This window comes from Solea solea, chromosome 5 (genome assembly GCF_958295425.1).
Source record: "Solea solea chromosome 5, fSolSol10.1, whole genome shotgun sequence".
Lineage (NCBI taxonomy): Eukaryota > Metazoa > Chordata > Actinopteri > Pleuronectiformes > Soleidae > Solea > Solea solea.
Window position 1 is genome coordinate 24,016,048 of NC_081138.1, and position 21,754 is coordinate 24,037,801.

Consider the following 21,754-nt stretch of genomic DNA (forward strand, 5'->3'; position numbering starts at 1 on the left):
TTAACCTGGTGTACCTGGCACAAAGTGAACTGCTCACCTGTGCGATTCTTTATGATAATATTTTATGTTTTGACTCAGACATGATGTAGTCAGTATCAGTGAAACTCTCAGTAACAGCACTCTCTCTCCTCCACTCTGTCGGGGAGTGCTTTGACAAGAGAGCACATGGGAGAAGGGTGCATTTTTCTCCTTTCCCATTTCCCCTTTATTCATTATTTCTGAGTAAATACCAAAACAAACCAGCATCTATCTAGGTGATGCACCACCCTCACCCCACCCATCTGCTACCCAGTTGCAAGAGACACATTTATCATGTCACACTGCTGAATGTCCCCGTTTATTTTTAGCAGTAAAATCCACTTGTGAAACTTTTCGTGGAAGCTTCCGGGTGTTTTCACACAAACGTCCCAGAGTACGTACAGCTGTCTAGATTTACGAGCAAGATGTACTGTAGCTGTTGCGCTTCCTCCTCGCCACCGTGTATCGTGAGGTGAAACACACTTCCTGTGCGTGGCGCAGGAACGTCGCCGGCTGACAAACGCCTCTATACCGAGAGTCGTGTGGAGCCGATACTCCTAAATCGACATTGTGTGAATCCATTGGACGGTGGCTAAAATGTTATGGAAACTAATTCATATTTACAAGTTACACGCTGCAGCTTTAATGTTTATGCTACATTAACAGTCTCAATAGCTCAGGCCTGGTTAGATCATGAAGAACCAGATATGCTTCAGGTTTAGCCGACAGAGAAGGAAGCACACTGCAGTAACACTGAACCCTCAGGGACATGCCAACATGATAAGTGTGTGTACCTGGGAAGCGATAGTGCCGGCGTCTCTTAAATAGGACAACCCCCTCACCACCATCTCGCACCTACTCTTCGTGCTTTTATCAGCACACAGCTGTCCTACATTCACCGAGCCTCGGGTCACAGCGTCCGTTAGCGACGCAAGGGTCAAGGTCTCTTGTTCCCTGTGCAAATGTTTTAATCTACAACTCGAACCTGATCACTTCTGTTTTGAACTTTACTCGCGTTAAGCCCACCATGCTTATCTCGACAGCCTCACCTTTCTAACAACAGAGATTAAACAAATACAGAAAACAACCGAGTTGTGTCATTTCCTCACAGTTACACACTCAGTAATTGTAATATAAATGTACACAGCAGGGCAGACTCACCTGTTGCTGACCTAGCCGTTCTCTCTCCAAGTCCACATCCCTTACTGGTTCCGGTTCTGGAGACCCCGGTGGAGCCTCCCCCACCCTGTCCAACTTGCCGTCGCTGTGAACCTGAGAGGGAGAGGAGGAGGACGCCGGAGAGGAGAGAGGAATAGATGGAGAGGAGGACGCACCACATTGATGTGCAGGGGAGTAAGAGGGAGAAGTGGTGGATGGTGGTGGAGCCGTGTGGTCACCATGGAGACACAGCGTCTGCTGCTTCAGAGTTTCATTCTCAGAGGCCAGCTCCTGCCGCTCCCGCCGCACACTGGTCAGCTCTTTGGTGAGGGTGTCCAGCCGCTGTCTCAGCTGGCGAACCTCGTCTCGTGCTCGGTTGCGCTCCGCACGAACCTGTTAAGTAGACAGTCGCGCTAATTAATACAGGAGACACAACCAGTCAGAAGACGAGCGTCTTCAACATGTTCTCTTTTATACCTGAAGTGTTTGTTGACGTAGTAAACCAAAACCAGCTTATTTTCCAGAACTCAACTAACTGTGCTGCTGTAATTTCACTAGAACCAAACCATATATAAATGTCCATTACACTTGATTTTCCAGAAATGAAAACTGTTGACAATAAATTGTGTGTGTAGTTACTAAGGAACAAGTGAGTAATGATTCAGAAAGGACATGATCGTTGATTAACAGTTCCCTAATGGTAGAAATACGTGTTTATATGGATCAGACAAGGCGATACCAAGGCAATGAATCATTCTCGTATTACGTTTACTTTAAAGTAGTTGTTTGGATGACATACAAGAGCATGTAATGAAGAAGTAGTGAGGGATTATACTCTCTGCTTTAAGACATACACCTTTACGTGGCTATATTATATTATTTGTGAATTCAAATCTCCACAGAACTCACTCCAGAAATTCTCCTGTCAAATCTCCACATGTCTGAGTGAGCTTATATGTGAGAACACGTCAGGAGAAACTCTGGATAATCCACAAGCAAGTGAATAAGTGAGAGTCCTGCCTCTTGTAAGTTCACGCCAGGCTCCACTCCCTCCTCCAGGGAGATTCTTCTGCTGTTATGCAGGGAACTCATCAAGACAATGTCCTACTGCGCCCCTCATATACAGTATGACCTGAGGAGAGTGTCCAGACTCAATTCTCCAAACATTAACATTCTCCGAACACCAGAAATTACTCACGAAGACACTTGTCAGTTTGTCAACTCATTGATATTTAACTAGTAATTCTCTCCAACGAGGATGTTGTGTATTTTGCAGTGTTTGTCTGTTTTCATCACTCAGAGTAAAGAATGGATTCGGATGAAATTTCCTGGGTTCAGAAGTTATTAGATTTTGTTGGTGATCCAGACATGGATTTTTTTGGGAGATAAGGGAGGGGGTGTAGTGTAGTGACTGAGTTTTGTGCTATATTATCCGAATGTGACACCAGTGCAGTAACACACAGCTGTTCAGCATTTCCTCTCCGTGCCTTAATAACCGGCAGCGTACCTTGCTCCACTTCTCTCTCCAGTTGGCAGTACAGTCTGACCACCATCTCATAGTCTTCTCCATCTGGGCCGCTCGGGCCCGAGCCTCCTCCAGCTCCCTGAGCCTTAGCTCCTCCCTGCTCTCCCAGTCGGCTCCAGCTCCGTCACCCATGGCCCCGAGGGATCCCATCCCAAAGCCTCCGAGCCCGGGCGACAGCAGCAGAGGGGGACTGGAGCTGGGGGTTCCTCCTGTGGGGCTGGGGGTGTGGGCGAGGCTGTCCGGGGAGCGGATCCCTCTGTCGGACCCCAGACCCAGGCTGCACAGCAGCCCACCTCCAGTTGACTTCCCACCGTCGGACAGGTGGGGGCTCGGAGTGTGGTTCATGATGAAGGCAGTGGTCAAATAGGGTGAAAGAATGGCAGTGAGTGAGGGAATATTCAGGAGAGCATCCTCGTCCTCTTCAGGCACAGATCAGCCTGGAGAAAAAGAAAAGAAGAAGAAGTATAAGAAAATAGAAGAAAATAAAACTTAACACATTTATGTACATACTGTAGGTTACCGTCATGTGACCTGACAATCAGCCATACTGGAGACGAAAACAAATGTGCAATAGACGTATTTTCATTTTCAATTAATCTGGTGAAAATGAACTATTTAGTTGTTATAGTGGAGCAAAGAAACTTAAACATTTTCACATTTAGGGGCTGGAATCTCAGAACCTCTCTCTCTTTTTTTTTAAGAAATGCACTCAAACCATTTGATCACTAATCAAAATAGTTGTCGATCAATTAAGTAAATCAGTTAATAATTGATTAATCGTTGCAGGCCTACAGTCACGGTTGGAATAAATAATCTAAAACTTAAGAGCGGAACAATCCTGCTCTGCGCTCCGACCACTGTGTGTAAACTAGGGCTTATTCATAATTAATTAATCTGCCAATTTATCCGTCTTGTTTTATCCAAAAACCAACAATATAAAAATGGTATGTTTGGCAAATTAATCCATTGAACAGTTGGTGAATCAATTGCTGAAGTGAATATCATTGCCGCCCCAACGTTAGAGAAGAGTGCAAACCTCTGCCAAGGCCGCTCAGGTCCCACAGTGGCGACAAAAAGAATCCTAACCACCAAATGTTGATCATTTCTTCCTTTGGCCGTAACCTACATCCCCAGAAAATGTCATCCAAACTCAGCCTTTGCTTTTGGAGTACTGCTGCTCACAAATGGCCAAAAACATAACTTCCTTGGTGGAGTTCATACATATTTGAAAGCTGGAGCTGATGAGCAAGACTCACAACTATTTCGCTTAACTATTGCTTAACGGCCTCTTAAGTAATAGAAGTGGTGATCACTTGTGTTTCATACATTTGATTTTATACATGTTTCTTCATAATACTCTACAGTGTTAGAATAATCTCTGGTGACGTATCGCCTTTCTGTTTATGTTTTCCTTAATAAAACCCATGTGTGTTTTAACGACTGAATTCCCCCGCCGGGATGTGTGGGCAAACTTTGATCTTATGCCCCTGGTCCGAGCCAGGTCTGGGTTGAGACATTCAAGGGAAATAAAAATCCCATTTCTGGTTGTGGTGCATCTGGCCTCAAACTCTCTGGGCCAAGAAAAGCTCAGGTCCTTCCTGTTCCCCTCCCCCTGCCGTCTCCTCCCTCCTCCCCTCCAGAAGAGGCAGGGGAGCTTTGCAACTGTGGGAACCACTTGCAGGGAACCCGGAGAAAATAGAGGAAATGAAGCAGGTTTAGCATAAGCAGCTGATGGCAGGAGAGGATGACATACTCACCTCTTTCTATGAACGGTAAACAGTATGTCGTTGTGTCCAAAACTAAGGAACTTGTGATTTATTTGAGAAAGGATAGGGCTTATTCCAAATTGAAGTTGTGGGCTACAAGTACCTGGGCAGCAGTTGGACTTGCATCTCAAATTCAACAATGAGTCAGTTATAAAAAGGGCTCCAACATCGAATCAGTTTGTTACTAAAGATCAGTTCCTTTGGTATTTCTAAATCAATTCTGTGTACAGTCTACTGGTCATACATCAGAATCAGAGATACTTTATTAATCCCTGGGGGGGGGAACATTGAGAGCTTGCTCACTTGTTAATTTATTTGTTGAATTGTTTGGCCATGAAGGACAGAAACTGTGTGACTTGAAAATGAATTATTAATCATGATGATGCCGTCTCAGTGGGATGTTACATACAGACACCCAGGAAGACAAACAATCACTGTAAGTCATTCATTCCTACCGTCAATAAAGCTGCTGAACGCAGAGGAGTGAATACCTTTTATAACGTTACGTCAGACACTTCGGAATGTAACTGACTTCAGCTTTGTTTATTTTGCATTTATTATGGCTTATATTTTGTTCTTTGTTCTATTTTGCACTTGTTTTAATATACTTCACAGTGTCCTCTGACACTCCATAATTATCTAGGTGGGCTGTTAATACTTAATAAAGATTTCTTTAATCTGTATCACTTAATGAAAGCAAGTTAATCTTCTTAATCAGAAAAAAAATGCCACACACGTCTACAAAGATCTCAATCAAGCCTGACACATTGCTCTTCTTGGCCTCTGTCATTCAGTCATATGATTGAAAACGTGATACCATGTGATAAATCCTATTTATATATATTTTAAACTTCTGGAAATGAAATAAAACAGATAAAGACCTGAGCTCCACTGAGTCACATAGTTGCAGAAGCCACAACGTGATCTCATTAACTGACTGATCTGGGGAAGTCCCATGCCATCATGATGGCAAACAGACAAACACTGCAAAATAACTGAAAGAAAGTGGAATCCCAAAGCACAAAATAAATGAAAAAAGTATTTTGTGTTACATACACTGACATTTCAAATGAAGAAACACCGATTACTACAAGTCCATACTCTCTGTGATGTTTCTTTACAAGAACAAGACCCAAATATCCAGCACAGAATCTGGACACAAAGGCCTTGACCAGCAGGTTCCTTTCCAGATTTGTATCTAGGTTGATTTTTGGCTGGAAAGCAAAAAAAGAAAAGAAAAGAAAAACAAAACAAAACAAGAAACATAGAACGTGAGTTTTTCCAAATTTGACTCGAGCCACATTTGGAGGTGATTTGAAATGTGATTCAAATTAGATTTCAACAGATGTGTCTACGCTAGGCTTCTCTAACTGGATTTTGCTTTCAAACAGTCTATTGCGTCACTCTTAACAAAACACACAACTACAACATTAAAACCACTGAAAGAAGCTGGCAGTGACTATAGCATGGATCACTGCAATACAGTATATACCAGTGTCCTATTATACCAGTCTCATGGAGTTTAGAGTTCTGCACCAAGACTTAAAAAGGTGCAATTAACCCTTTAACAACATTTAACACACAAGGGAGGGGGAACCTAACAGGACAAAGGTGATGATCACATGAGGGCAGGAAGCAAAGCTACGGGAAAGACCCTCGACGTGAAAACTACAGAAATGAAAACGGGAAGCAAACAAAGAATATACACAGGAGGAAAACACAACAAGTAAAACAACAACTAACCACAGTGCAAAAACTGATAAACAAAGTCACAACACCAGAAATAAAGTTCATCCAAAGAGAGAACATCATAGAGAGAGTCCAAACTTCGAAGTGTGTTTGAATACGGTGTCATAATCCGGCTCAAAGGCAACGACAAAGAATGGGAAAAGTTTCAATATGACAATAATCCATTTGAAAAAAAAAGAAGTTATAAATAAATTTACTGAATGGAGTTGGATTCGTCTATAGTATCAGTAGTGCAAGTGTGTGTGGAAATATGGTGTTATGTAAGTGAAGAAGAAAACAAATATATGAAAGATGAACGTGGAGCGACGGCAGGAGTGAGACAGAGGTCGGGCTTAAATGGTGTGCAGCAGCACTGGCTCGTCAACTCCTCATACCTCAAAAAACACACACACACACCCACTGGCAACAGCAGAGCATATGGCACTTCTCCATCATACTGTTATAGCACTACTCAGCTCAGCTCGGGGAGATAGTACCTCGTACCTGGTTCTTTTTTTGATACCTGCTCCAGCAAGGTTCCGAGCGAGCTGAGCCGATACTAAAATGATTGGTCAGAGAGTGTCATCGCTCGAGGAGCCATGAATGCGACGTCCGACACAAGGGTCAAACCGAACAATGCCGAACTGTAGATCAGTTAAAAAGACTGAAAAATCCTGAAAACATGTGTTAATCTCCAACATTAGGCAAGAAAATCTTGTCTAAAATCTCAATATTTAACAGATGAGTCCGGCGTATTTCAGTTCAGTGACCGTATCAGAAAGAAGTACTGAACAATTCGGTGAACAAATCTTTTTGATTCCAATGATTCGAGCAGAAGCGCCATTAGAAATGAGCATCTCAAAGGTCAACACACACCTCATAAACCTTACACACCTACACGAGCTGATGAATACAGTATGTGTACCAATTTATCTGCCTTTTCCAACTAAGACTGACAATATAAAAGCCACATTGTGGTAAGTACAGGTCAGAAGACTCCGGATGCATCCTGAACAACACGATTCAGAGATGGTTTGAGGACACGTGGCTTTATTCATGAGCCCAATCTGATGAATTCTAAACCTCCTTCTCACCAGCAGTAGTTAAACACTCTTTTTTACACTTCCCAGCACTCACATATGTTAATTAATTCTTAGTCATCGACACACCAAAATGATGATTCATTTTTCCAAATGATTTAAAAGCGGATGTTACAGCAGCGTGATCTGGGCTTTGATTCATTCAAGCTCAAACACAAGCACGCTGTGAGCAGACACGTCTGTGCAGCCAGACTTGTTAAAAACACAATTTTATTTTTGTAAACAGTCACAATGCCAGTGCATATTTGGGAAACCAGATCGGCGTGTAAATGTCTCAGTGTAAATAAATAGATAAATCACAAAGCACAACTCGTTTTCTCCTCGGCCCGTATCACTTTTCTGTAGACTTGACTTTTACTTTCATTGTTCCTCCGTCTCTCTGCCCGTTCTCTCCTTTATTTGCCCAACCTCCACATGAACCCCACCCTCTGTCATCATCACAGGGCCCATTAACTGCTCAGCCAACCAGTGGATCAGGCCGTGGGGGTAATAAACCCTTTGACAGAACATCTGCCCTCGCTGACCATATGTTATACAGCCCAAACAATGACTAATGTTCCATTTCAACTCGTAGATTACACATTTGTAGTTGTAGCTCATCAGTCAGCCCCAACACACACACACACACACAACTATTTATTTCACTAGTCAATGCAAAACCTTATCTTTTTGGACTGAGCATCAGTCAGTGGGTCTGAACACAAACACACCACAGGGGGCTTGTGTGTTCATGTCACACATTTGCGTGGCTGTGACCGTTAAGAGATACAGCATCCTGATACTAAAGGATTTCCCCACTGCTCTAGTGTGTGTGTGTGTGTGAACCCTAACGTGTGTTCATCAACATGTGTTCTTCTCTCTAGGGCTACACTCACTTTGCTCCAGGATCTCCCTGTAGTTCACACAACCACCTTTTCAACTAAACACAAAAAAAACAGAAGTTTGAAAATGCTTTGCCTTCAGTTTTGGTTTTAAAACCATGGAGTAATTCTTTTTATCGTCTTAAATGGTAGAAACACAGTTGCCGTTACGTGATTGGTTCCCATCAGCTGCGAGTCAACTATCCGCTATGAGCAAAATGCAGCTGGTAAACAGCTGGTAAACAGCTGACTGCTGAGTTTCTAGAGGTGGATAGTAATGAAGCAGATGTACACTACTTAAGTAGTTTTTTTTGAGGATCTGTACTTTACTTTTACTCTACTACATTATTTAAAAGTTATACTTTTAAATAAGAAAACAAATATACTTTTTTTAAAATAAATAAATATACTTATACTCCGTTAATTTGACGTTAACCACCTCGTAACTCGTTACACATTAAAATAGAAACATAATTAATCTGGGACTATCTGGAATGGGTGTGTCCAAGAGGACGAGAGGTAATACTGATACTGAAGTACATCTACAAGACTCAACCTCAGTGAAATCTGCAGAAAATCGCATGATGCTGTGCATTTGTTCTATGAAACACTACTCCCATCGTGGTTATACTTATTTCTCTGTTCATCCCTAGACGCTTGCGCATAACCCCGCTGTGATTGCAACTCTAAACGACTGTTACAAGGTAACTCCCTTTGTCAGCTCACTTCGTGGAGATGAAAGCTTTTTATCCAACGGCAGCTATATGTATCCCGTAGGGAGCCTGTGTGAAACATGAATCAAGTCCACCCCCCCCAAGTGATGGAGGTCTGAAGGCTGCTGAGTGAATTACATCAGTGCAGATGATACAAGGAGCGGGGAATGCACGTCTCAAGTCAGGGAGCAGTAAAAGGGACAGGGGGGATGAGAACAGGAGTGGTAGTGATGTAGTGCGTTAGTGAAGAGAAGGCCTCTACTGAGGTGTGTTGTTGTTTCACTCCATGTGAAGCCAGAGGCAGAAATATCTCAACAGCTCCTGGAGAGAGAAAGGAGTTTTCACAGCTCAGACTGCTCTCACCACCGTTTGTTGGCATTCTTCGTTACTTCTATTACACCATTTGTTGGTAAGCAGACTTTAAGCTTTAAGCAGGCATAGATAAACGCATGCAATAAGATGCTGGAGATCTTTTAGCAGTACCATCTTCTTCGCTGCCGTGTGCTGGGGGAACAGCATCAGAAACAATGACACTAAAAGACTTGATAAGATTAGCTCCTTCTTCACCAGGCTGTTGAACAAATAGAATGAACAAAAGAACGCCTCCCTATATATATATATATATATATATATATATATATATAATAAAGTACATCTATTCTATTCTAGATATTAGGCTTTTTATAAGTTGCTAAAATCTGTTTTTCCTTGTGTCCCAAATGGCCGCCAAGATTTCATCTAGAGCAAGCCCCCATGTCTCAATGGTCAGTACTGAAAACGTGTCAGTGTCTCATACCACAACACTTGAAAAAAACCTGAATTATCCCTTTAATATAAGTCTGTGAAGTACTACTATTTTAACAGTCTTTAAAATCAAAGCTACTTTATCATCATTTCATCTTTAAGTGTAATACCTGTAGTGGAAGTTGAGAAATTCTACATTAGGAATGTGATAACTCAGCGTTACACTGATCTGACAGATACACTTCAGTTAGAGTTTGGCCTTTCATCAAATGTTCCAGTCTAACACAAACACATTTCCTTTCCAACGGATTTTGGACCAAGATCGAGTTAGTCCCTTGGATTAATCTGTAGCCGTCTACACTAACATCACACACCATAGAAATATGAAACATATGTCACATGATCTGCATCAAAGCCTAACTTCAAAAGTTCATGAACTGCGCCTGTGATTCCACACTCTTTTACATGCTGGGCACTCTGCCCCGCTCAGACTTAGGAACCCTAGAGAACTAGGTCACAATCAGGAAAATCTGGCGGACAATTAACTAAAACCAAATTGATAAAAATAATCTAATTGCCTTCTGTTCACTGTATGCCTTTTTTTTTTGGCAAATATCGCAACGCTCCCCCTCCGAGTTATTTTTCACTTGGTCTAAAACAGCATGTTCCCACAGCAGTGACGTAGTGTTGGACAACTAACTCGTCCATGATGCTCAGACCAAAGTCGTCTAAGTGGAGAGTGGCGACACTCACATGCAGACATCACGTGGTTCATGGGGCAACTGAAATATTAAATTATCCCTCATTAATGCAGTCACTCTATGTCTTCAGCTTTGTAAACTCCTTACCGTAAGATAATAGCTAGATTCTGATGTATTTACAGGATTAATTGACCGATACGTCTTCTGATATACATACAAAAGGTTTGTTTGGTTTTGTTTTTAACCAAAGACCTCCCATTATAATGAAAAAGTACTATTCACCAGTACTTCTCCATAAGTCTAATCATATCAGGTTTGGCTCCAAAACCTCTACATCAAACCTCTTTCCTTTCCAAGGCACAGATTTACAAACTTCAAAGCACAGTGAGAGATTTTTTCATCCCCTTAACTAAAATATGTAGACTTGTAAACACTTGGCTCTGTGAGGCGACTCATTGGGCTGAATTATCTCTAGTTATACGATGAAACTGAAAGATCAGAGATATTTGAACTGCAACAACGAGACATGTAACAGATTTACAGTCATGATTCAAATGTCCTCAATCACAACGTGCAAAATAAGGGGTTTATTCATCGTCTGTAAATTAAAGAACATAAACAAAGAGATATAAAAGATGTAATCAGATAGACATAAGCAAAGTGGGAAGAGGTGGTATTTTTCTGAACGGGGATTAAAGCACATGAATCACCACCAAATAATCCATGATCCAAAATCATACAGAATATCATACACAACAGAACGTTTTAAGAGTTTTGGTACCTTTGCTTTAAAATGTTTATAAGCCCATGCCTACATCACAAGTGAGGTGTTTCCATGAGCTGCCGTTTCATCCACATCATATCGTTCTTGATGCAGCTCTATGAGAGGTTGTACAGCTCCAAGACTGGCTCAACAACCAAATTCACAACTGCTCCCTGAGGTAAAAGCAGTATTGTGAGCCAGAGGCGTTTCAGGCTTCAGTGCTTCTCCTGCATGCTTTGTTCAGTCTGAATCCAAATTGCTGGTTTGAGGCAGGTTAAGAAAGAAATAAAACCTCCCATGATCTGTGTGCACATTTGATTTCAGCGTCTGCTTCTACCTGGTCTAAATAGTCTTGCAGTGGTTTTGCCTGTTTTAAAAGAAATCCTGAAGATTTTGAAGTACAAGAGTGCAGTAAAAATATGAGACGTATTTAAACACAAGGTCGAAGTGGAGTCCAAATTTTTAGTGCGCGATTCTGCGGAGACTGTTTGGAGAGAGCTCAGTGAGTTATGTAGTTATGCAGTCAGTCCAGTAACGTCTCGTTTTTTTGTCTTAGATTGATAGAACGTTAGATGCTCTATTCTCTGTAGCTCGTGGCTAACAGCTGCCAAGCAATGAAAACCAAACAAAGCAGCAACACAATGGTAAGACATGCAAAACAAAAACACTTGGTGTCATCTGCCAAGACTAGCGAGTTTTATTGTAGCTATCAATCACATGATCACATGGGCCACATTCACCCAGACCATATGCACAACCACAATAAAGAGCGCAGTCTGCTTGTTAGCAGGTTAATAAAGATTTCGGAGCAGTTTAAAGTCGCTCTTTGCAACCATATCATTTTATATTAACAATTAAGCCAGCTCCACAGGTTTGACATTGAGCGTTCAGTGGCGGCAGTCGTGTTTGTGTTAGTAGCCGACACGGGGAGGAATTGATTGATACATTCTAATGCACGTTGAGGGAGCCGACATGCACATACAGCTGCAGCAGAGACCGTGCATGTGGATGCAAAGTGTGCAGGTCTGCAACCAAACAAGGGTGGAAACAATACAAGAGAGAGCTTTGATGCTACAATGAAAAATCACACTTAATGTGAAACAGTGGCAGGACAAGCTCATCCACAAAAATAAAAAGGGACCTGCTGCTCTCTGCTCTAACTTCAACACTCGTACTAACAGTGTGCACACACTGAATATATGGGGCCCCAGGTGTTGTTGAAGCAGAGGACTCCACTATGGCAAATTATACACTACATTCCTGAATGATGACTCTTCCTCTTTCTGGCTCTACCTCTTTTTTCCTCTCTCACACAAACACACACACAGGTTAGCGCAGCTTTTCTTCTTAGAACACCACATTCATCTCCACTCACTTGGACAGCCTAGAAACAAAGTATTACCCCTAACCTAACTCTAACCTTAACCTTAACCCAAACCACAATTGAAATCTAAGCCCGAAATTCAACCACTTCCTCAGAAATGATGTTCTGCCTCATTACGACCAGGCTTTGGTCTACATGAGGACTACCGGTCCTGACAAGGTCAGTGTTTATACCAGGGCTGGTCCTAAAGAGTTTACAAACACACATAAAAACACACATGGTCAACTTATTTTGCTGCTACAAAGGATTAAGCGGCATAGCTCTGGCACAGTTCCCATTCCCAAACCAAATTCTGAACCGGCTGGTGCTTCCACACCAAAAACAAATTGGTTTGGAGCCTTTAAAGTTGTTTCCAAGTGGGGACCAAAATGTACTTTGTTTTTCCTTGCAAACCTTTATTCAGTCATTAGAGGGTGTGTCAATGTAAGCTGTCGATGTGAGAAACATCATAAAAAGAAAAAGGCAGAGAAAACGAAGACCATGCAGCGGTTTCCACAGCGGCAGAATGGCACACAGAAGCTCACTGCGATGTTGACAACGTCTTGTTTACGTCTCCTTGTGTTGTGCATAGAGCAAAACCTCTCATTGATAATGTAGAGCGGTGGAACTTTTGCTCGGTTTAGTTTGGGAGCACCAAGGTTTCCTAAAAACTGGACTAGAGCACAAACAGAAACCATGCATGCCATGTCAGTGTCCAAGGCATCGGAGCAAACGACTTCAAGGACCCATTTGAAATTCTTCTGGTTGCCAAGGCTGACGCTGCAGGGTAACATTTCCATGATTTATTTACCAAAAGTGAGAAGCACCGAGCAGTGGAGAGAGGATGAATATCTGTGGACTCAAGTGACGGAAGAGGCGAAGAGACAGGAACAAAAGGACAGTTGCACTACTCTCGCTGTACACTTGTACATGTATGTGAGACTTCAGGAACAGGTGGAGCAAATAGCATCCTTGGGAAGATTGAGAACAGGTTGACTCTATACTGACATACATGTGAGCACTGAATCCTTAGATGCATCATAATTCTCTCTTGAATGATTTTGAATCAATGCAGAAAAATCAGTAAGTGCTTTGCTTCTGCTTGCTTGTGCTGATGCAATGAAATGGTTTAATACATATTATTTAGATACCACATAACCACTGCAGTAAATATTGTTTGAATCAATGAATGATTTGCAGTCAAAATCAGCATTTTTCTCTCCCTCCCTCCCTCCGTCCGTCCGTCTCTCTCCAAATAATACATTACAAAGGAGCCTTTTGTACAAATTTACAGCTTTAAGTTTTTATTCTGAGGTTCCTCTAGAGCCGCTTTCCAAATCAATGAAGTCCTAAATTATCTGATGCTGCTCTGCACTTGTGTGTCCGACTGAAACGGCCTCCCCAAAAACAATCTCCTTAAACGTGTGCTTTCTTCAGATTAGCCACACATCCAGAAGCCTGTGATGAGATGACATCATGTATAAACAGCACCATGGGTGGAAGATGATCTTGATCAACAACATAAACATGGGACTGAGGCACAGCATTTAGCAGTTTAAGATGTCTGCGCAAAAAACAAACAGCCAAAGTCGGCCAAACATTGCGTCAGTATAGGTTTTATTTGACTGAAGAGTCTGAGATGACCGGGAATTTGTCTGGTTCTAATCTTTTCTCCCCGGGGAAGCAGGCGTTTACAGTCTGTGATATAACGCTTAGGGGCAAACTGGACACAGAAAGGTGGAGGGGCTTACCGTCCTCTAATGGGGATCAAAGCACTTAGTAATGCAATCAAATCAGGCAAAAAAAAAAAAGCTTACACTGCAACACATGGACACATGGGAGCTTATGCAGTCAGTTTAAAAACTTCCAAACTGGGCCACCACCTCAAATGTGCACTGCTCTCACCTTCTCCTCCATCAGCTGGATGGAGAGAGAAAATGGACAACATATAGATGCACAAAACTGCTGTCATGGCACATCTTGAAAAACTATAAAAACCTACAAAGTTCATTACACTTTCCCGTCATTGTCTAATTTGTCCCAGTACAGCTTCAAAATGGACCGAAACATCCTTTACAGTTCCCATCGAGATCATAACATAGCATTTTGCTCCAGTGCTGTGTGACAGATGCGTGCACAGTGGCTTGTGTTTTGTTGCATGTGTGCCATTACGCTGTTAATTTTTAATCAAGTTATTAGCACACACAGAAACAGCCAGAGCTGTATTACCTGGCTGCAGCAGTGTACAAGAGATATACAAGAACCTCTCTTTCACACTGTGCACCTGTCACCAGACTCATGACAGTGAACCAGTGAAACTGTGTGCAATGATAAAACAATGATATCATCCAAAGCTTCTCATTAGGGACAGGTGTCAAGAAACAGTACTAACTTGCTACTGGTTCCTGAGGTATCTCACTTTAGATTTCCAAGTGCCCCCTAATGACAGTGAAGCTGCCAGTGTCAGGTGATTACATTTGAGATTGCACTGCATTGTTTAGTCTCCAGCCACCGTGTCAGGCCATCTCTAAAAGGTTCAGGCTCACTCAAACAACGTAATTTTCTCTGGTCCTTTGCCCAATGTAACCAGTGATGACATGTATAGCCGCATGTCATCATTCAATCGCTGGCTGTCGAGGTGGTGTCCAGAAAACAACATTGGGTTTTTAGATAACTGGCAAAACTTCTGGGGGAAACCTGGTCTCATGAAGAGAGACGGTGTCCATCCTACTTTGGATGGAGCAGCTCTCTTATCTAGCAGCTTAGAGCATTTTATTAGAAACCCATGACAATCCAGAGTTGAGACCAGGACACAGAGTTGCAGTCTTCCATGCTTCTCTGTGCTTCTTTACGAGCAGTCACCAACTAAAAACCCCATAGAGACTGTGTCTGTCCCTCGACCTACTAAAGTAAAAACTAAAGTAAATAAAGTAAATAAATCAATAACAAACAGAAGAGGAGTTAGACATTCTAACTTAATAAAGATTAATACTAACAATAAAATAGAGTCAAATAATACCACTTTTAAATGTGGACTATTAAATATTAGGTCTCTCTCCTCAAAATCTGTTTTAATAAATGATCTCATTTCTGACAATTGTATTGATTTATTCTGTGTAACTGAAACTTGGTTACATGAAGAAGATTACGTTAGTCTAAATGAGTCAACTCCACCCACTCATGCTAATACCCATAATCCTAGAAGCTCAGGCCGAGGAGGAGGTGTAGCAGCCATTTTTAATACTAGATTATTAATCAATCCCAAACCCAAACTAGGATATTCATCGTTTGAAAGCCTTATTCTTAACCTAGCTCATCCTAGTTGGAAATCACAAAAACCAGTTATGATAGTCACAGTTTATCGTCCACCTGCTCCTTATTCAGAGTTCCTATCAGAGTTCTCTGAGTTCTTATCTGAGTTGGTGCTTAAGACAGATAAAATCATAATTGTAGGGGATTTCAACATCCATATAGATGTTGACCGTGATAGTCTTAGCTGCGCATTTAACTCGCTGCTGGAATCAATAGGTTTTATTCAACACGTTAATAAACCAACTCATTACCTTAATCACACCCTCGACCTTGTTTTAACTTATGGTATTGATATTGATAACTTAAACATAGTTCCTCAAAACCCTCTCCTTACTGATCATTATTTACTCACATTTAATTGTACAATAATGAACTACAATAACATAAATAAGAAATACAGCTACAGCCGGTGCCTGTCTGATAATAATATTAATACATTCAAAGAGACAGTGCAACCTTTATTTAACTCGGTGCCATATGTCAGTACATCTGAAGGTACCTTTTGTGATTTTACCCCCGCCCTCATAGATAACCTTGTTGATAGTACAGCAGCCTCACTGCGTACTACATTAGATTGTGTTGCCCCTCTGAAAAAGAAGGTGGTGAATCAGATGAGACGAGCACCATGGTTTAACTCCAATACTCGTGCTCTTAAACAAGCGTTACGTAGATTAGAAAGAAAATGGCGTTCCAATAACCTAGAGGAATTTTATATAGCCTGGAAAGATGGTTTTGTAGCTTACAAAAAAGCCCTACACAAAGCTAGAGCTGCCTATTACTCTTCTCTAATTGAAGAAAATAAGAATAATCATAGATTTCTTTTCAGCACTGTAGCCAGGCTGACACAGAGCCACAGCTCCACTGAACCATCTATTCCTTTAACACTGAGCAGTGATGACTTTATGAACTTTTTTGTGAATAAAATAACATCAATTAGAATAAATATTGATCATCTCCTCCCTCATATTGGGACTGACTCATCTTTTAGCACAAGAGCTTTAGAAGCACCAGGTGCACATTTAGACAGTTTCTCCCCTATAGATCTCCCTGAATTAACATCATTAGTTTCATCATCTAAGCCATCAACCTGTCAGTTAGATCCTATCCCCACCAAACTGTTTAAAGATGTCTTTCCTTTAATTAACAGCTCTATATTAACTCAAATTAATCTATCCTTATTAACTGGATATGTGCCCCAAACGTTTAAAATAGCAGTTATTAAACCCCTTCTCAAAAAAGCGACCCTTGACCCAGACATTTTAGCTAACTACCGACCTATATCTAATCTTCCCTTTGTTTCTAAAATCTTAGAAAAAGTAGTTGCTAATCAACTATGTGAATATTTGCGCATTAATGGCCTGTTTGAAGATTTTCAGTCAGGTTTTAGATTAAACCATAGCACAGAAACAGCACTAGTTAAAGTTAGTAATGATCTTCTCTTGGCTTCAGATAATGGTCTGGTCTCTTTACTTGTCCTGTTGGATCTTAGTGCTGCATTTGACACCATAGATCATAATATTCTACTGCAGAGACTGGAGCAGACTCTTGGTATCACAGGTGCTGCCCTCTGCTGGTTTAAATCATACTTATCTGATAGATTCCAGTTTGTTCATGTTAATGATAAAGCCTCACTACAAACTAAAGTTAATTGTGGAGTTCCACAAGGCTCAGTGCTTGGGCCTATACTTTTTACCTTATATATGCTTCCTCTAGGGAACATTATTAGAAAGCACAACATACACTTTCATTGTTATGCAGATGACACACAGCTTTATTTATCAATGAGGCCGGATGAAATAAATCAGGTTGTTCAACTCCAGGAATGTCTCAGAGACATTAAGTCCTGGATGACCTGTAACTTTCTACTTTTAAACTCAGAAAAAACTGAGGTCATTATACTAGGCCCTAAACACCTCAGAGAAAAACTTTCCGATCACATTGTCACTTTAGATGACATCACCCTGGCTTCCAGTTCCACTGTGAGGAACCTTGGAGTTACTTTTGACCAGGAAATGTCATTTGACTCACACATTAAACTAATTTCCAGAACATCCTTCTTCCACCTGCGGAACATTAAGAAAATTAGAAACATTCTGTCTTTACGGGATGCTGAAAAACTAGTTCATGCTTTTGTTACATCTAGATTAGATTACTGTAACTCCTTATTATCAGGATGTTCCAACAAGTCTGTTAGAACCCTTCAGTTAATTCAAAATGCTGCAGCACGAGTTCTGACAGGAACTAGAAAGAGAGACCATATAACTCCAGTGTTAGCTTCTCTACACTGGCTCCCTGTACAGTTTAGAATTAAATTTAAAATCCTCCTCCTCACGTACAAAGCACTTAATGGTCAGGCCCCTTCATACCTGAAAAACTTAGTCTTACCTTATCGCCCTAATAGACCACTTAGGTCACAAAATACAGGCTTACTTGTGGTTCCTAGAGTCTGCAAGAGCAGAATGGGAGGCAGAGCCTTTAGTTACCAGGCTCCTCTCCTGTGGAACCAGCTCCCAATGATAGTTCGGGGGGCGGACACTCTCTCTGTATTTAAAGTTAAACTTAAAACTTTCCTTTTTGATAAAGCTTATAGTTAGAGCTGGTTCAGGGAAACCTGGACCAGCTCTTAGTTATGCTGCTATAGAACTAGACTGCTGGGGGATTTTTTATCTGTGGTGCACGCATATTCACTCTCTCACACTCAGGATATGATTTTGACTTTTTATATGTCATTAACCTTGTCTCTTTCTCTCCCTAGTTTGTGTATTTCCTTCCTTCCCTCTCTCTCTCTCTCTCTCGGTATTCTCATCATGCAGGTTGCGGGACCAAGATCCAGTTTTCGAGGCTACCCACATCATCACCATTATTATTGTGCTATAATTAAAAAGTCGATATCATAAACTGTATTAACTTGTAACTTGATACAGTTGTTGTGTATCTGCTCCTGGTCTCTCTCTCTCTTCTGTCTCTACCTCATCTCCCTCTTGTCCTTTCTCTCCCCCCTTTCTGTCCCCCACCATCCTCTGTCCCCGATTTTCCTCTCACCCCAACCGGTCGAGGCAGATGACTGCACATTTCTGAGCCTGGTTCTGCCAGAGATTTCTTCCTGTTAAGAGGGAGTTTTTTCTCTCCACTGATGCCTAGTGCTTGCTCATTGTGTGAACTGTTGGGGTTCTCTGCTCTCTTTGATGTTGTCTATGTACAGTGCCCTGAGATAATGTATGTTATGATTTGGCGCTATACAAATAAAATTGAATTGAATTGAATTGAATTGAAATTGAAAATGAGCAACTAATAACTTGCAACCCCACAAAACACTCTATTACTCGATAAAAGTGAGACGGTGCAGCATCCCACCATCACTTTTAAGAACTTATCTTTCTGCTGAATAATGTCAGTAAAACAGCAGCCACAGAAGTCAGTCCACCCCCTTAGCCATCGCTAAAAGGAGGGAAAATCACTCCAGGGAAGAAAAACAGCTGATGTCACAGGGACGCTTAATGTTAAGGTTTTTACAGCAGCTTCACCACAGTGGAGTCATGTGGTTTTAACCGAAGAGTCTGCCCCTATGGTGGTGAGGCAGGAAGGACACTCTTCCTCTTTATTCAGGCACCCTCAGCACAAAAATATAGAGAAGCACCAATGTGAGTATTGACATGTATTTGTATCGATAAGCAGTATTGATGAAACCCTAACAACCTGCCCCCTACTTGCGATCACCACTTTTCAGAATCCAAAAAAATTCCATGGAGTACAATGATGTAGCTCATTCCCACCTTAAAAAGGCTGCATAAAAAAGGCACAACAACACAGAGGAGTTTCCACTAGAGCGAGTTTAATAGTCTTAAGTAGTGTCGAGCTGTAAACACAGATGTCAAGCGGAGCATGCAGATGAGTGTGCAAGGGCCCTCTGAGGGGCAATCAATTACCCACTGCTTTCAGATTAATGAAGCATTTTGGGCAGGTGGGGCAGAAAGGTCAGGTCTGAGGCCATACATCACTGCCTCTCCGCCCTTCACCTGCTGCCAACGTTCACATCACATCAGACTGCCATCGCAATGGGACTAGATTTCAAATCAGGTCTCTGCACTATCTGTCGAAAAAAATGACAGCACACGCCGTCTTGCTTGCTCTGCACGCAGCAGGCTTTTCAATTACCATTCAATCCCACTGCCATTTTGGATCCTCACGGCTGGACGGACATATTAATCACTCTCTTTGTTTTAAAAAGGTCTCTTAATTATATCTAGAGTCTGGGACACGCCAGGCCAACTTAAAAAAAAAACAGCAATTAAAGCTGACCACTGCATTGGTAGATTTCAGCTGCAAAATGTGCATGGAACACACCACAAGAAGAACTAGGACCAGATAACAAGAGCCTGCATTCAGAACTATTTGCATTTCCACCACAGCAACCAGGGACTGGAAATCACGGGTAAATTCTTTAGCTCTAGAAAGTTTACTGCTTTGGAGTTAGTGCTCTGTGAAAATACTAGAACCTTCCCAGTTGGGCTTGCCGGGCTCAACATACCTGGCTGTGCTCCAGCATTTTATTTCAGCCGAACAGTCTCCACAACAGCTCATAAAGTCTCATCGCATTCATTCCAACAGTTCAGGTATTTTTAATTTGCTTTAGTCACGATTGCACAGCAAAATACCAGGACATTTAAGTACCGGGTAATATAATAATGGCTATGCTACTTATTATATTTTAAAAATCAAAGTAAGGGTCCCATCACCTCACAATATACCAAACCCATGCCACACAAACTTTAAAGGCTTTATGCACATATAATATGTACTACATTCACATATTTAAATTGAAGCTATGCCACTTTCACAATCTGTACTCCACTGGTTCAAATTTAAAACTACATTAAGCAACAACAGTCCTGTCCTGGTGCAAAGCAGATGTGATGTTTATTAACCACTTAATGACTACACAGCAGCAACAACAGTTCTGTTGCAGAGTAAACAAAAAACAAAGTAAAAAACTTATGGTGCAAGCCATGATGAATGAGATATTGTGGGAGCAGAGTAAGATTAGGGAACCTGATAGAGAACGATTTTATATGATTTCTGAGACAGATAGTTAATGCTTGTGGTACTTGGTGTTGTGAAGTAACAACAGAGGCAATTGAGCATTAAAACCACAAGTCAATTTGTGACCACACTGGGTGGGGGTGCCGTCACACCCATTACCACTGTGTGCTCATACTAGATAAGGAGAGCACTGAGACTGTATATAAAAATATGGACAAAGCATTCCAGGATCCGCCTGTATCCAGATAGGAAGTAAAAAAATATATTAATGAATAGCCATCAAAGGGGAAGCTCAGTCTATGGAAAAAGAGACTACTTCTTATTTTATTTAAAACAACCAGTCACCATATTTGGGACACTTTAGGACCCCATTTAGACCTAGTTTACATCTTCCTCTGGACAGCGAGTCCAGAACCTTACACATTCAGATGTTTGAGGACACATGTGGCCACATTCGCATGTGTCAATGCAATGTCTCCACAGACACACACATCAAAGACAGACCATGTCAGCTGATAGTGAAAGTGAACTGAACATATTGTCGGGAGTCCACACATCTTTAGCAATGGCACATTTTCTAATGCTTGAATCTCATTTCATGTTGCAGCAGCATGAGCCGTGCGGAGAGGTTTACTCTGTTGTGGGAATCGCCAGAGACAACCATGATACGATATTATCGCGCTATTTAAGTCGTGATACGATATTACCACAACACTGCACTGAAAAGTTGATTGACTTTATTATGCTAACCAACAAAAAGTTTAATATTCAGTTGTAACATCAAAAAATACCTGCAAAATATCGCAATTTCAGTGTATTGATTGATGGTAACTTGCTACTCTCTTTTCTGGCTCCCTCCCCGTCACTTATACCACAAAACACCAATATAACACACATAAACATACTCACAGACACTGAAGTCAGACACAGACTGTATATTTATTCACCGTAAACTCACAGGCC

The 21,754-nt window shown here is 41.5% G+C and overlaps 1 protein-coding gene across 1 annotated transcript in view; it reads right to left on the reverse strand.

The window, feature by feature from the left end:
- Nucleotides 1-21,754, reverse strand: part of ccdc102a (coiled-coil domain containing 102A) — a 46,733-nt gene that overhangs the window by 16,190 nt on the left and 8,789 nt on the right. Inside the window, exons 2-3 of the mRNA XM_058629064.1 lie at nt 2,684-3,138; nt 1,180-1,569 (exon numbers count right to left, since the gene is read on the reverse strand). Coding sequence (XP_058485047.1) covers nt 1,180-1,569; nt 2,684-3,046 — 753 coding nt within the window. The 5' untranslated portion in view covers nt 3,047-3,138. The remainder of the gene's footprint in view (nt 1-1,179; nt 1,570-2,683; nt 3,139-21,754) is intronic.